The sequence below is a fragment of the Limulus polyphemus genome, unplaced genomic scaffold (assembly GCF_000517525.1).
Source record: "Limulus polyphemus unplaced genomic scaffold, Limulus_polyphemus-2.1.2 Scaffold1615, whole genome shotgun sequence".
NCBI lineage: Eukaryota > Metazoa > Arthropoda > Merostomata > Xiphosura > Limulidae > Limulus > Limulus polyphemus.
Genome location: NW_013667225.1, coordinates 243863 through 261338, shown reverse-complemented (window position 1 = coordinate 261338; position 17476 = coordinate 243863). Strand labels below are relative to the sequence as shown.

The 17476-nt window shown below is 33.3% G+C and overlaps 1 protein-coding gene across 1 annotated transcript in view; it reads right to left on the bottom strand.

The window, feature by feature from the left end:
- The window catches only part of LOC106464306 (chromodomain-helicase-DNA-binding protein Mi-2 homolog), a 41147-nt gene that overhangs the window by 4655 nt on the left and 19016 nt on the right, over window positions 1–17476 (bottom strand). Inside the window, exons 2-3 of the mRNA XM_013924436.2 lie at window positions 5100–5413; window positions 305–400 (exon numbers count right to left, since the gene is read on the bottom strand). Of these exons, the coding sequence (XP_013779890.1) occupies window positions 305–400; window positions 5100–5413 (410 nt within the window). The remainder of the gene's footprint in view (window positions 1–304; window positions 401–5099; window positions 5414–17476) is intronic.

Genomic DNA, 17476 nt, shown 5'->3' with positions numbered 1-17476 from the left:
ATAAACATTGCTAATATAATCTACTGCTGTACCTTACTAATAGTAACAAAATTATAAACATTGCTAATATAATCTACTGCTGTACCTTACTAATAGTAAGACAAAATTATAAACATTGCTAATATAATCTACTGCTGTACCTTACTAATAGTAAGACAAAATTATAAACATTGCTAATATAATCTACTGCTGTACCTTACTAATAGTAAGACAAAATTATAAACATTGCTAATATAATCTACTGCTGTACCTTACTAATTGTAAGACAAAATTATAAACACAATTATGAATTAACAGTACTGACCTTATCAACTTTTGACTTCTTAGCTTTCTTCATACTTTCTACAATATAGTCACTGTCATTTTCTGACTGGCCCCCAAGGTGATTGCTGTCACTATCCTGAAGATAACATTGTATATCATACAGAAACATATATATAAACATTCAATTATGCAGGTGACAGAAATTATCCTGGTTGAGCAACTTTTAATAAAACATCCTCTTCAAAAATCATAATTGGCACCTAAAAGGAATATTCTTTTTCAACTATTCAAGGCAAATGAATATTATCTTTGCCAGAATAATGATACTCTTTGGCACTACAAGTTATAACTTATAAAGATGATCTGGTTAGTAAGTATGGTTTTGGGGGTGCAAATCTTTACAAGTTCATTTTACAAACTTGAGAACTCGGCATAACCACATTAGAAATGCTGAATTTATCTTTTTTTAGCTCCAGACTGTTCATTGCAGTTTAAATTTATTAGTTTTGGATTGTTAAATGTAATTTTATTTCATTAGAACAACACTCTTCATGCAATTTGATCAGATCAGATCAGTCCTAGACTGTTGAGCGTATTTTATCTCAATAGTCTAAAACTGTTGAATGTAGTTTCACTTTATTTGTCCTAAGCTGTTGAGTGTAGTTTCACTTCATTTGTCCTAAGCTGTTGAGTGTAGTTTCACTTCATTTGTCCTAAGCTGTTGAGTGTAGTTTCACTTCATTTGTCCTAAGTTGTTGAGTGTAGTTTCACTTCATTTGTCCTAAACTGTTGACTGTAGTTTTATCTCAATAGTCTAAAACTGTTAGTGAAGTTTCATTTTATTTGTCCTAAACTGTTGACTGTAGTTTCACTTCATCTGTCCTAAACTGTTGACTGTAGTTTCACTTCATCTGTCCTAAACTGTTGAGTGTATTTTTATCTCAATAGTCTAAAACTGTTGAGTGTGGTTTCACTTCATTTGTCTACAACTGTTGAGTGTAGTTTCATTTTATTTGTCCTAAACTGTTAAGTGTAGTTTTACTTCATTTATTCTAGACTGTTGAGTGTAGTTTTATCTCAATATTCCTAACCTCTTCAATGAATTTTTAATGAGTTTTATACCATTAAGTTCTAGTAAATCCTTTATTCAATCTAACAATAATCCAAACAAAACATGTTTAACATTTGACACACAACTGGATTGGTCAGAATGACTAACCATTAAGTTGTACCAAAACTACAAATATTATGGAGATCTCAACTCCCATGAAGATCTGAGGAAGAATATGACCAGAAATATTGTTAGATATTGGGGAAAAAAAAGTGAGAGAAAACAGAAAAGTAAGGCAAAAGAAAATCAACAACATAAACAAGTAAGTATCCATAAGTTTAATAAACAGCGACTGAGTGTCACCAATCGTGGCATAAAAATTAAAGGGCAAAAAACAAAAAGAAAAGATAAAACCAATGGAAAGATGCAACTCAAAAGTTTAGGGACTTAAAGAGAGCCTATAAATTTAAAGAAAGATTATTATAAACAGGGAAAAATAGAAGATATAATGGATAAAAAATTCACTATTACTTCAACAAAAAAAGTGCTTTTGCCAAAGTAATTCACATGCTATAGACAGATGTTAGAACTAAAGTTATTGCTAAACATAAGGCATATACAGATCACCATTTCACCACTGGCAAAAATCAGCTAACAATCAAACAACTTAGATTTTTGTTATTTTAGACCCAAGCCACTTTAGCAAAACTTCATGGACTGTTTCTAATACTTGTGGCTAACAAACCTAAACACTGTGAACTACACTTCTAGCCACTTTAGCCTAAAGCATTCACAATTGACTATGAATGCAAACAGTGTAGCAAGCATATCAGAACCAAACTTAGATTATTTCTCTGTGAATGGGTGAAGTGGAAAAAGAAGAGTAAGAGCCAGATTCAAGAATAGAGTGATGAAGAAAGAAAGAAACCCAGATTTGTTGGCTTAAGCAGTTGCCTGAAGAAATGTTAAAAGCACACTTTTGAGAAAAAGTTGATATGGCAATGGAACCCACCAAAGACAAAAAAAAAAAAACATATCCATTTCAAATGAGAGAATTCATTAAAGTAGCTGACTTCAACTCACCTTCTCACTCAAGTGAATTCTTAATTAATACAGATGAACTACTCCAACAAATACTATGCACAAACACACTCTAGTAATAAAAGTTACTTAAATTTGTGAAGTGTTCAAATGAAAGAAATTAAGTTGGAAACTGCAAACCACAGCCTTACAGTGAAATATGATGTACTGTAAATATAAAAAGTATGATGATGATAAACACAATGAATCTAAATTGAAGCAAGCTGATGTTTCAAAATATACCGAGGAGTTAAATTAGTTCATAAAACATCAATTCAAAAAAATATTAGCATTTTATTAAGCCATTAAAAGAACTATAAGTGAAGACAGAAGAACAATACTGGTCAACAGTAGCTCTGGACCATTACTTATGGTCTAATAAACAGATATTAGTAGGATAAACTGTGAGGCTATATCCAGTACCAAGGATGGGAGGATACAAAGGATTACCGAAATCAGCCGTAATTTATAGTACCATGACTGCTCCTTCATCATCTCAATATTCTGAAAACATAATGAAGTGAACTGAGTGAAAAAAGTAAGCTACAACTACAACAGCACTATACTGCAGCAATATAGCAGCTACTAATTCCATTTTTCCATCAATCCAGCAGGATCAAGGGAGCAGTTACATCCTGTACTAAGGGAATGTTCTACTAAAAAGCTGAAACACTGGTAAAGAAACCAAACAATAGGTGTGTTTCAGTATATGAAAAGCTCATGGAACTTCAACTTGAACAATAGCAGAATTTTATATAAATATTGTTTGCTTAAAAACAAAAAACTGATCCTCCATCATGCAATGTTAGAGAAACGATGCGTCATGTAAGTAAAGAAGAGACAGTAGGCAAAAGGTTCAATATATTGTAGAGTTGCAACACATGCACAGAAATTGTTTTGGCTAAGAAGTGACTGGAACTCCTTTTGATCAACCTTGATGTAAAGTCTAAAAAAATTACGTTTTCTATGAAAAGTTGGAGTAAATCAATAGGAAGTGAATATCGATTAATGTTCAATTTAATCAATTAGTTTCACAATCCATGAAAATAATAAACTAATTAGTGTTTTGTAGATTCAATATAATAAATTTTTGTCTCACTTTACCCATGATAATCTTGTTCTCCTTTACCTCTAACAACTTGCATGACCTGTTAAGTTTATTATCCCTTGATACAATGAAGATGCAACTAAAGTATTCATGTACTTGAAGACCAAGATGTAATTGTGTACACTGTTCACCACCATGTTTGATCCCCTCATTATCACTTCCCATAACTTACATTACCCTGTACCTAACAGTAACCTAGCTATTCAGCTAGGTTACTGTTAGGTAAACGTAACAATGAATAGCTAGGTTACTGTTAGGTAAACGTAACAATGAATAGCTAGGTTACTGTTAGGTAAACGTAACAACGAATAGCTGGGTTACTGTTTGGTAAACGTAACAACGAATAGCTGGGTTACTGTTTGGTAAACGTAACAACGAATAGCTGGGTTACTGTTAGGTAAACGTAACAATGAATAGCTAGGTTACTATTAGGTAAACGTAACAATATTCATTGTTACGTTTACCTAATAGTAACCTAGCTATTCATTGTTACGTTTACCTAATAGTAACCTAGCTATTCATTCTTACAATTATTATTGTTCTTATTTATAATCAACATCACAATGCAATGTTTTCTTTCATCTCCAAAAATTTAGTAGTTTCAGTAGTCTTGTGAAATCAACAGAATGGCAACAATCATATTTTCAACTTGTCACAATGTTACATACACGATACACTGCTAAACAGTTCTTCCTGAAAATATCTATCAGTTTACACAAACGGTCGTTTCTAAATATCTTTAAAAAAAAAAGCTCAAATAAGAAGATTGATCTCATGATGGAATAATCAATTAATTGAATTAATGATGAGCCTGATGATTAATTAATCAGCAAATTCCACTAAGAGCTCAGCTCGTAAAAAAAAGTAGGAATCAATAAACATGAAAAGAAATAAAAAATATTTACAATTGCAAGCTACAAGGCAGAAAGATGATAATCTAGAATTAAAGAAATATGTAGCTAAGCAGAGTTGATGAAGAATCAAGAACCAGAAAATAATTCACAGAACTGGATTCAAGACAAAATGAGTGAAATGGACTTATGAAAACACTGAACTTAAAGAAATGACATACAGAAAGAAAGCAAATTACACAAGTATGGCCTCCAATTAATTTGTACAAATTATGATAGTGGCACAAATAGTTACATCAGAAAGAACATTGTACTAAAGTTAGCATAACTGTCAACAAGAAATTCTATGTATGTCAGGAATGTAAAACTTGCGTAAGATATCCTTACCCTTGCACAATAAGTTATGTGAAAGGTGGAAGAGCAAAGAATTATGAGCGATAATGTAAAAAGGATGTTCAGAAATTTCGAGTCATGTTTTGTTGAGAGCATGAGTTAAAACTCAACAAGGAAAAGCTTTCAGTATTTCAGAGATAAGTGCTGTCTGACTTGAATACGAAGTTTAACTTCGTCAACAAGTCTAACAATTATCTCTCAATCCAAAAAGAATCCAACAAAAGCTCAATATACAATGTCCTTTTTTTTTTCATTAAACATTTTACAACCATAATTTTTCTCATCACAATGCAGATAAAAGTAGATAATGAAAGATTTTAAGAAAGTCACATAGAACTTCATATGACCATACCTCTGCACTATCTGACATAGCTTTCTTCTTCTTTTTCTTTTTTTCCTTCTTTCTTTCTCCATCTCCTCTTGCTTTTCTCTTCTTTCCCTTTTCCTTCTTTGGTTTAGGAGGAGTCTCTGGCTCTTCTAAATCATCCTCTTCGTCATCATCATCATCATCGGGAAGTTCTTCTTGTGGAACAGGTTCATCTGTCTGCTCTGGAGATTGATCCTCTTCTTCCACTTCTGCATCCTCTTCATCATCACCATCACCTTGATCATCAGGAATTGTGTCTTCATCCTGGTCAACATCATCTCCCTCTTCATCTTCACCATCTACAAAATTATAAAGAAATGGTTCTGTGCTTCTATCTATGATTGATATTAAATTCTGATCAAAGCAAGCTAACTACATAGATCAGAACTAAAAAACAACCCAGTTATAAGCATTGTTAAATATACTGTTTTATATTCTTACATGCAGTGATAAGAATGCACTGTTGTTACTTCTTCTTCTTGTTATTTGGCTGTAATCTCAATAATAGGTCACAAGATTTAGTCAGCTTTGAAGATTTAGTCCTAAGTCCACATACTAAGCTAACAATGCAAAATAATCTCTGTAACACAAATAAAATAATAATGAAATTAGTTGAAAAACCATATGAAGCCTTGTCCCTGCTGCACTATCAAAGAACCTCTCACTGATAACATAGTGAGAAGGCCTCATCCTGCCCCGCATTTTGGTCAACATCATGTAATATAGCATGGGATGAATGGGATTGGTCTACTTGGAACACTGTGCACTCAAAAACTAAAAATTGTCTATCAAACTTCCAGTTAATCATAAAAGCTTGTAAAGATGTCCTGATCCAGTATTTATCTGTCGAAGATGATGTTTTTGAAAATAGTAAAGAGGAAGAAGAGTAAGATGTGGAAATAATTACAATGGAAGATGGAATTCCTAAGGAAGAGGCAAAGCTTTAAGGATACCATTTACAGAAAGTTAATTTTTTTTCGAGTAATCCATAAGTTACAGCCTACTAAATAAAAAAATTAAGTTGAAATTTTAGACAAACACAGACTATATTGTGCATAATATTACATTTAATGTGGAAAAACATATTCATTTAAAATAACACATTAGATTTTAATCAGAGTTATAAATAAAAATGTTTACAAGTTGATAGCACCTGTAACTATGGGTCTCTCAAATCACTAAACTTAACCCTTGAAACCCATAAATTTTTGCACATTCTCCCAAAATTATTTTCATGATTTACTAATAATTATCCCCCCCCCACCTTATAAAACTTAATTTTCTAATTTTGTGTATGATAACAAGGGTTGGACTGGTTTTCAGCCAAAAAGACACAAATGTTATCAGATGCTGTCATCGTCCAATGGGTAAATCGGGATTTTCGCCCAGATGCTACCAGCATCCGCTCAGGTTTAAAGAGTTAAATATCTCCTTAACCACAAATGATTATGAGAGAGTACATAAAACTTTCATCAAGTATTTATAAATTACAAAGACTTGCATAAAAATTCTTGGTGACTTTTGCTTTTTTTGTTCTGCATTAAAGACTTTTTTTTTTTTAGGAAAATTTATTCAAAATTATTAGTCTTTTAAGTATACATTTTTATTTAATGAAATGAGAGCATGGAATCCTCCTCTTAAGTTATCTTGGTCCAGTGAAATTATAAAAATAATGACATGTGTAATTTTAATACAAAAAGTGTCCATGAAGATACTTAACATAAAGCACACACAGTAAATCTTGCAAAGGATATAAACTGAATAAATGTTCCAAATGCATCACTTTATAACATTCTTTAACATGAAAGTGTTGAATACTGTTTTTTTGGGGGGATTCTTTTACAGAGCTCAGCATGAATACTTTTTCACTTTGGAATTACATGCACTGTGACTTTGTCAATTCAACATAACATGATAAATTAGGTGGGATAATCCTGGAAGATGAAAATGTAACGAGTCGTGAAGAATGCACGAAGATGATGAAAATTATGAATGTACGTTTACAAAACTAAAACATTCGCAGAAATAACCAACATCCGATGTTTTCCGATACAAAATAAATACTCTTTCTTCCTCATTACAATGAAACAAAAAAAATTATAAATGATCCACATGATGAGTCAAGTGTTTCTAAAGATAATTACACAGTTGAAGTTGGAGAGGATACTGGGACTGAAAGTACATGTGTGTTAGTGAAGACACTAATTTTTAAAGTATGTATGTGAATTTGTTCGTAAAGATACTGAAATTTAGTGTATGTGAGTGTATTAGTAAGGATACTGACATGTAGTGTGTATGTGAGTGTGTTAGTGAAGATACTGGGATTTATAGAATGTGAGTGCAATAATGAAGATGATGAGGCTCAGAGATTGTATGCGAGTGTTTTATTAAGAATACTGAGATATAGAATGTGTATGTGAGTGCATTAGTAAGGATGCTTAGATTTAGTGTGTGTGTATGCATGTATGTATGTATGTATGTATGTATGTAATGTGTTAGTGAGGATAGTGAGATTTCGAGTGTGTACTATCATAATGAAAAGGTTTCATATACCTATAACGAGTGTAAAATAAGCCAAACTTTAACTATTTAAACTTCTGAAAGACATATGACTTATCAGCCAAAAATAGCATAGTTGTATGAAGTCTACAGTCAAGCAAATTTTCTCAGCAGCAACCATATTCTGCATGTGGTAGACATAAGAATAGGGTCGCCAGTTTAGGAAAACTATTACCAAGAGTAAGATTTTTTTTTCAAATCAAAATTAGCAAGCAGAAGCCCTGAGGTCATAAGATCTGTCTCTAAATCTGAGCAAAGGCCAGATACATAATCAAGTACACCGTCAGAGCATTACACAACATTAGTCAGAGATTCTGGGTTCATTTTGAACTTCCTATCTAAACTGTCACATTGTGAGTAGATGGTTCATTCAAGATATGATGAACACTGGAGGATATTAATACATAAATGTCAAAACTACATCAAAAATTGTTTTAATTTAACTGCTTTTATTACTATAGGATACCTGTACAACAAATCGTTTTATATTATACAGAAACAATTAAATGGTCACTTCATTAAAAAAGAACATCATTCAGACAGTTCATTCCATGTTAATTAATATAGCAACATGCTTTATCTTCAATAAAATACAGCAAAATTTTATAACGATGATGATTTACTAAGGTAAAAGGGCAAGTATACAGAATCCTAGTCATACCTTAAATGCTAAGTTACAGCCTCCTAAAACTAAGATGGTCAGAATTTTGAAACACAAGTTCCATATTTAAGCAATTTTCAACATTAATTATGTGACAAGACTCAAATTATAATCATTCTTGAGTAATTTTACAGTTTGTATCACACGTATACACTCAGTATAGTTTTGTTTCTGACAGTTATATTCACTTACAAGAATCTTTTTTGCTTCTTGGCACCATCTTGCAAAAACTCTAGATTGGTTTGTTTCATATTTCGTGCAAAGCTACACGAGGCCCATCTGTGCTAGCTGTCTTTAATATAGCAGTAATAGACTAAAGGGAAAGCAGCTAGTCAACATACCCACCCCCACTTTTTAAGGTTACTCTTTTACCAATGAATAGAGGGACTGACCTGCACCATGGCAGAAATGGAAGCATGTTCAGTAAGACTAAAGCAAGAGACTAAAGGGAAGGCAGCTAGTCAACATACCCACCCCCACTTTTTAAGGTTACTCTTACCAATGAATAGAGGGACTGACCTGCACCATGGCAGAAAGGGAAGCATGTTCAGTGACAGGGATTAGAACCCGTGACCCTCAGATTTTGAGTCGAGTATCATAACTATCAGGCCAAAAACTCTAGAAAACACAAGTCCTCAAACATACATATAAAAAACGAGGTGTCTTTTTTTTTATTTTGTTTTTTTATCTAATGAAATTTGTATACCTCAGACATAAAAACTGATTTACTTTAATCAACTTTACATCACTCCCTCTGTGGAGGAAAAAATAATAAATGTATGAATAATAAATATCAGAAATTCAAATTTATTTACATGAACTAACTTTCAAATAAATCATAAAATCAATAAAGTGAATTTTTTTCTGGCTACAATTCTATCTTGAAATGTATTGTAATCCCTCGATAACTTGGAACATATGGGACTAAAGTCATGTAGAGTTATCAAAAATTTCGAGTTATTGAGGTAATTTCCTCCCACCCCCAAATCACAACTTTTTTGGCCAAAATAAACTACTATACATTACCAATGTTTGAAAATAAATTAAATTAAATTCAAAAAACATTAAAATTAACACTTAATAGCACTGCAGGTCAAGATAGATGATGATTCAAGCTTATGTTGCCATGTGGTAGGTGACAGAGGTGATTGTAGGAAGGCTTAACACACTTTGGTAAATATTGTACTCTACTTAAACACTACTTTATCAATTAAAAATTAAATACATTTTGATTAAACAATATATCATTCACTTAGAAATTAAAGATTATTTTATTTAATTAAATAAATTATTCACTGTCTGAAAATATCAACTGTCGTGGGGGTTCTGGGGTAATGCGAAGGAAGTGGCACTGCTGGAATTGGTGTCTGAGGAAGAGTATCGAGATACTGCAGGGAGATGGAGACACCACTACTCTCAAAGTTGCTTAGTGCTGTTCCAATTCAGGCAACCACTCAACTGCCTCCAGTTGCTTGGGAGAATTTGTAAGGACTCTTCTTGCCTAGTAAGAAAGCCTGAATATTTTTCAGGGATGCCAAGTTATATCAAATTCCGAGTTATCAAGGGATTACTGTATTTCAACTTTAGAAGTGATAGACTAAAGGGAAGGCTGCTAGTCAACACCACCCACCTCCACTTCTTGGGTTACTCTTTTACCAATGAATAGTGGAATTTACCTCCACAGTATAATGCACCTATGTCTGAAAAAGTGAGCACGTTTGGTGACAGGGATTCAAACCTGCAACCCTCAAACCATGAGTTAAGCACTGTAACCATCAGGTGTTGTAGAAGCATATATTATTTAATTAATGAACTACTATTTCACGAATTTATGTCAATAAATTTGTATCAAACTGTAGATTATAATTCAAATTTTAGTATTATACATTATGTAATTTCTTAATTTAAAATTAAATATTAAAAACACAGTTAAATCTCGATTTTTGCAGTACGTTGAATGCAGCATGGGTTCAAAATACAAAGTCTATAGTTTTGTATGAATTAGGAACTCAAATTTCCAATATTGAGAAGCTAGAATATAAAAAAGAACCTCATATATTTTCTGTTCTCTGAAATATTGCTCATGTAATATATCAAACACAGTGGCACCCCGCCCACCTCCTTCCACTTTTGGAAACGCTCCCTTATACACACTTACTTCAATATATGATGTGTGAATACCCAATCAAAAGCTCAGAATGTTTCTCTAGTGGATTTCTCAACCATTTTCATGGGACTCTATCCCATTCTTTTGAACCAAGATTTCAAGGAGGTAGGTTGTGTCTTTAGTTTGCTCAAAATTTAATATTTATTTAGACCCAAATACAGCTTAGTTACTAAGCTTCATAAATTACAGCGGAATTCTATGGTATTGATGTAGTAACTTATTCAACTGTATATATAAAACCTAAAAAAAATTACTTTGTTTTGTATCCTCCACTTGCAAAATTTTAAAAGGCTTAGCAACCTATGTCAAGCAGCAACCGAGTACAAAGGTCGTAACTAGAAGAGATAATTGTTTGCTTTACTTCTTTATTTACCATTTTATGTTTTAAGAAAAATAAGTTTAAGAACTTATTTCTAAATAGCAATAATCTACATACATATATTATGTATAATAATGGAAATGTGACTGTATTTTACAAAATACTAGTCTACTAAAATACAGCCAAGACAAGTCACTTTGTAAAAACTAATGGCCAGTTTTATATTATTGGATAATGTAACATGAGAGCACACGTGCCTCGTCATTGTAACTTCACCATTGTTAGCCAGGCATGGCTGAAAGGTTGATATGATAAATATATATATAAATGTATAACGTTATGATATTTAAGATATCTAGTCTAAACATTTATGTTTTTATGTTATAATTTCTTCTCATTCTAGAATGAATAAGGCATAATTTATGTTTATTTCCTAATCTTTTTATGGCAGTTGTGAGATTAATTACTGAAAATAATAGATAAAATATAAAGTTTTTTCTTTAGAAAGGTTTGATAACTATCCGGACATTATAAAGATTTTGCATGTGAGATTTGAAAATTTTCGGATGCATAAAAGTATTTTTAATCTTAAAATTATATTGCATGTTGCGTATCCAACATGCAAAAAGAAAAGAAGGGCATTAGAAAAACATTGCTTAACACACCTTAAGACTTAATAAAAAAATTAATATTTTGCATATGAAAGCATGGTAATGTTTACTGATAATCTGCCAAATTTTGTTAACATACACTTACTATTTTAAAAGTTATAGCATAAAGACTATAACAAACAAAATGGTTACGAGGTCAGTCCAAGGGACCGAGCTCGTGCTGAAAGAATTAACGATGAAATAACTGAACATTTTTTTATTAATGTGGATCTCAGTTCACAAATATTAATCTAAATTTACATTTACACTAAAAATTTTGTTCAAAGGGAATAAAGACAATGAAATGATGTTGACTTGACAACAAACAACACAAAGGTTGAATGTCATGTCTACAATTACATTTTAAGTTTTACTTGGTAAGCATATCTAATAAAACATCTTCCTGTCCAGACCATACTCACATGCTTATTACATCCTAATGCATTGTTGTAATGTTGTCTTATTATCAGGTTCTTTTCTCTTACCTAGTGTCCAGTCCATGTAATGATGGGAAATTAAATTCTCCAAAACTTCAACACTCATACCACAGTAAGTTTGCCTGCAGGCCAAATTACGTATGACTAACTAACTAAAACAAATCAATTTACTTATTCAAAGTAACCACGATAAATGACACATAACTGGTTCACTCTCATCTTTCAAAAACACTATACATATTTTACTATAAACATATATAACCTACTTTTGAATATGCTAGAGCTTTATGTCACATCCTTAACTCTTTTCCCATTTTAGGTCATTTCTTGTATTGTTGATATTCATTAAAGCTTGATTTGTTTACAGTTCCATCTACTAACAGAAGTATAGAACTAACTAAATTAAAATCTATAGTAAGAGACACTTCTATACAACATTTATCACCTAATACTTGCAAAATTAAATACCCAACTATCAGCTATTCTTACAAGATGGCATTAGCATCTTTTACTATAACAGGGTTAGATAACTAATGAAGAGTAACACAAATCCTGTAAATGCAAATATAATTCATTTATGTTCCCATTAAATATGCACTCATCAGTATCATGAATACTAATAAGGTCCAAAAGTTCTGGTAATGTCCAAAAATTAATTTGAAATGCACAAAAAAGTAACAATTACATCATTACCATGTGGTCACTGGTAACCTTAATATCTTGACTAACAAAAATTTATTAGTGCTAATGTGTAAATGTCCAAAATTCTAGGAATGTCCACAAATTAATTGGAAATGCACAAAAAAGTAATTATTACATCACTCACTTAAAAATAATGCCATGAAAATTCCTGCACATGCAACAAGACTTGAACAAACCTTCAATCTCTAAACCTTTTAATGTGTATTATGCAAGTTTATGATGCAATCATCATTACACTATAACCCTCCACCAATAAGAGAATGACACATCCTCCATGTGCAATAATCCCCATGAGCACTAGTATGTGAACACAGGTTCATTCTTGACAAGACAAACTAAATAAGGATGGGACAAGACAAACTAAATACACCAGAAATAGGAAGGAAGGATGGGTCAAAACAAACTAAATACACCAGAAGTAGGAAGAAAGGATGGGACAAGACAAACTAAATACACTGAAATTAGGAAGGAAGGATGAGACAAGACAAATGAAATACACCGGAAGTAGGAAGGAAGGATGGAACAAGAAAAACTAAACACATCGGAAGTAGGAAGAAAGGATGAGACAAGAAAAACTAAATACACCGGAAATAGGAAAGAAGGATGGGACAAGACAAATTAAATACACTGGAATTAGGAAGGAAGGATGAGACAAGACAAACTAAATACACCGGAAGTAGGAAGGAAGGATGAGACAAGACAAACTAAATACACCGGAAGTAGGAAGGAAGGATGAGACAAGACAAACTAAATACACCAGAAGTAGGAAGGAAGGAAGGATGGGGCAAGACAAACAAATACACCGGAAGTAGGAAGGAAGAATGGGAAATGATGCAGAGAGGTAAGTAACTACACACTACAAAGATCTAGAATCTCACATTAAAGACATTGGAAAGGTTTGTGCAGAGAGATTACAATGATGAGTTCCTTTGTGAAAAGAGCATCAGAAAGGAAAAGTCAGAGGAATGTGACATCCACAAGGTGGGGAGTAGTATAATGGAGCAACATTTTGGTGAGACATCTCATCCATCAAATGCAAGAAATACTCTTTGCCCAATAGAAATAGCAGAAAAAAAAAATATATGGATCGCATAATGGAGAGAAGCATTAAATTTAAAAGAGGGTTTAATAACATTCTAGCACCATACAGAGAAATCTTGAAATCTTTGCAGAGGAAAGCCAAACAGCCAAAAATTACTGACTTTATGAAGCTCAAGTCAGCTGATTTAACGCCTTTTAACCACATTCCATCGACTTCTACATCTGCTTCATTGGAGTTTGAGGCCAAATTTTCCAGTGATCCATTGGCCTTAAAGTAACCTCCCAGCCTCCAAATCTATTATCATAATCATTGCAAGTCTTCCTCTCATCAATGAAAGGTCTTCATTTTCATCATTCATAGGTGGGTGTTACAATAAAATGCAGTACAAGATTATTTTATTTAACATATTTATATTAACAAGTGCAGGATATCACATGTGAATGGTATTATGTTCATGATTTTATATTTTTAATTCATATACAATAATGTATAGGTAGGGCTTTTCATTTATGTGTAAAAAAAAATTCATATATAAGCATTTACCAGAGACTTAATGCAACTATGTTCCTGCATCCCTATTAATCCTATAAGGTATTGAGTTCCTCCAACACAGATTTGCCCAACATAGCTTGCTCGAGAAATGTATCCCTCATGTTGGAGGAGGGCCCACTGTACTATATTATGCCACCAGATAACACCCCAGCACTATTTACAAAATGAGGGATATGTCCATTCAGTCTCATAACAGTGGGAATACATTAACCAATAAGGAACTCTCCATGTCAACTTTCCCAGCCAATTGTGACTGGAGAAGCAAAGGATCTACTGTACTCCACTAAAAGAAATGGAGGAATTCACAGAGGGTAGAACATCAGGAGTGTGTGGACTATTATCATTTGGTACAATCATCTTGAATTAACTCCCACACTGCAAGACAGCACAATGGGTTAGAGTGACTAAAGACAGAAAGCATGATTTAGGTGTGAAGGTAGGCACACAAACCTGGTGCTATCTTTTCATCTTTTGTCAATGTGGAACAGCTAAGAAGATACATATAGATACCACTATAGCATTCTTGTGGAAAACCTCATCTTAACAGCAGACACTGAGCAGGGGTGGATGAGCTTAACATTTCTGTACTCTCTGCTTAATACAGATTTTGGGTAAGAATTCCCTGTGAGGCAACACCTGCCTCTTGATGAGACCTGAAAAAAAAAGAGAAAATTAAACAACTCCCCATCAGAGCCACTGTGAAGAGTGAAGTATAGCAACTGGAGGGAAACAAAAGCTAGGGTAGGTGAAACATCCATGGGATGTAAATAATGGGGCACTAATGTGTTGGGGATCGTCAACATATTCACTGAAGACACCAGAGGATGGAGAAACTACTCTGTGGAAGTGTCCAGGCCTAAGCAAGATAGTCGATCCACCACCAGGGTCTGAGCTTTCCAGATACAATAGTTCAATAACCAAATGTGGTAGTTGTAGGCCCAAAATAGAAAGTCCAGAGTCAGGAAAACAGTAAGGAAGAAACAATAGATGTGATTGAACGGATCATGATAAAGAGACCAGATAGACAAGACAGAAAATGAAGGAAAACCTACTCAAGAAAGCAGAGGCAGAGAAACTGTGTCCATGGAGGCCAGATATCGGAAATGGATCAGGCATCTAAAATTGCACCCCATCAGTAAACCAGTAGCGAAAAAGTGTGGCCGTACAATTAACTTGCATCAACCACAATGTGCCATCTATTCTAAACTCACCATAGATATGGAAACCTTCATGTGAAAGCAGAAGAAGCCCAAATATCGACTTCTAAGCAATGGAGGGCTCTAAAAACTTGCAAGTCTGGATAAGTTGGGGAAAAAGGGACATCTAGGATCACATGGGATCGAATGAGCTACCAAAACCATGAGATGGGGAAAAGAAGATAAGTATATCTCTAGAGATACTTTCATTGACAGACCAAAATTCAATGAAAAAGACATGTATGAACATTTCCAAGAGGAACGAGGGAGACAAGAATTGCCCCATGGCATGTGAAAAAGGTGATATGGAAAGAAAAAGTACAAGAAAACCTCTGAAGAACTCAATAGGCTGTAGCAAAGGGCATCCATCAGTGGACTAAATGGAAGAGCAGAGCTTCCACAGAACTCAAGCCAAGGAGTAACTCTAAAAACAAATCACCTCCAAGACCTCTGCTGGCCAGTCTTCTTGTAGAAGGGTCCCCAGAAAGTAAAAGAGGACAAGAAAAAGAAAAGGGAGTACTCACACAAGGACATATGTACAATGAGAAACATGATGGAGCCCTTTAATCCCAAGGATAAGAAACCAAAATAAACAAAAAAATGTTGAAGAGCTGCATCAGCTCAAGATGCCGATGTATAAAAAATACCACAAAAAAAAAACATCATAAAGAAAAGGTACAAGACAGAGCTCCTGGAGAAAATACTGAGGGGGGTAAAAGTCAGAGAAAAAGACAACCTGACAAAATACACTTAAGAAACAAAGAAATTGGGATAATAGAAAAAAAAATGGAAGAAAACCAAGGACAAGATAAAAAACAGATATGCCCAAGTTACTCCAGTAAAGCTGACATGGTCATGATGGAAAGCCTCCAAATAAATGTGAGAATAAGAATGAACTAAAAAGTTGAGTAAAAGATGAAAACAAGTAGATGGAGAGAAAGAAAAATAAAGGAAAATAAGATCCCTAAACTGAAAAGAAAAAAAAAGAATCAAGTGAACTTGGCTGATGCAACAGCAGAGCCCAATATTCACCAAATATTTACTCCAGAACAAAAAAACAAAAGACACATACCCATGAAATCCAAACGGTAAAGGACAAAGGGGGGGTTGCCTGATCCACATTGGGAAGAGTAAACAAGAAACAAAAGTAAGGTGGGGGAAAAAATGTGATGGGGTTAGCTCAATAAGCTGAAATAACAAAAGGAGGGGGGTTGGGATTTCTAGATCTAAAATCAGAATAGAACCAATCACATGGTGCACAATGATGGTAATATCACTGGCCATCAGCATTTCCAGTCACCATTACAGTATTGACTGATTCCTGTACAGAACTGTTAAAAGAACTGTCAGAAATGAAGGAACATGAATGCAAAATCCAGTTAACTTGTGAAACTGATGGCATACTTGTCCTTCTTTATTTTTTTACTATTTGCTTGTAAGTTAGAAATAAAATGACACAGGTATGGCAATGGTGCATAGGCCTACTGATGACATTGAAGAATACTATACAAAATCCACACATTGGATTAAACAATAGGACATGTCCACAAAAATACAAGAATTAAAAAAAAATTAAAGATAATTCAAATGAAAATTCTAACTGACAAGTTTAAAATTGAGTACCATTTTTTCAGATAAACAAGAAAATTAAGAAAAGAAATAACACAATGAATAGCGATGAAAGGTTAAAACATTAATTTCAAAATTATGGTAAATCTCATGAAAAAAAAAAAATCTGAAGACAAGCAGTACGGTAGAACGAATGAGCCTGTATTCATGTTTTAGTGCTCATGGGCAAGGCTAAAAATATACAGGTAAGACTCACCAGTCAAGAAAAAAAGTCACTTTTCCTCCACAATTCCACCAAAGACAAATAGTTTACCTGCTTACATGCATACAATAAAATATCATCTCCACACACCCTATATCTGTACAAACTATTCTTACACCTTACTTCATACCTAGTACTTCAATATTTCTAGCACATCTCCATTTTCTGAGTACAGCTGTTTGGTAGGTTCAGACAATGATTAAATGTAAGCTGAGTAGATTTTGAACTAAAATACCACCTATATAT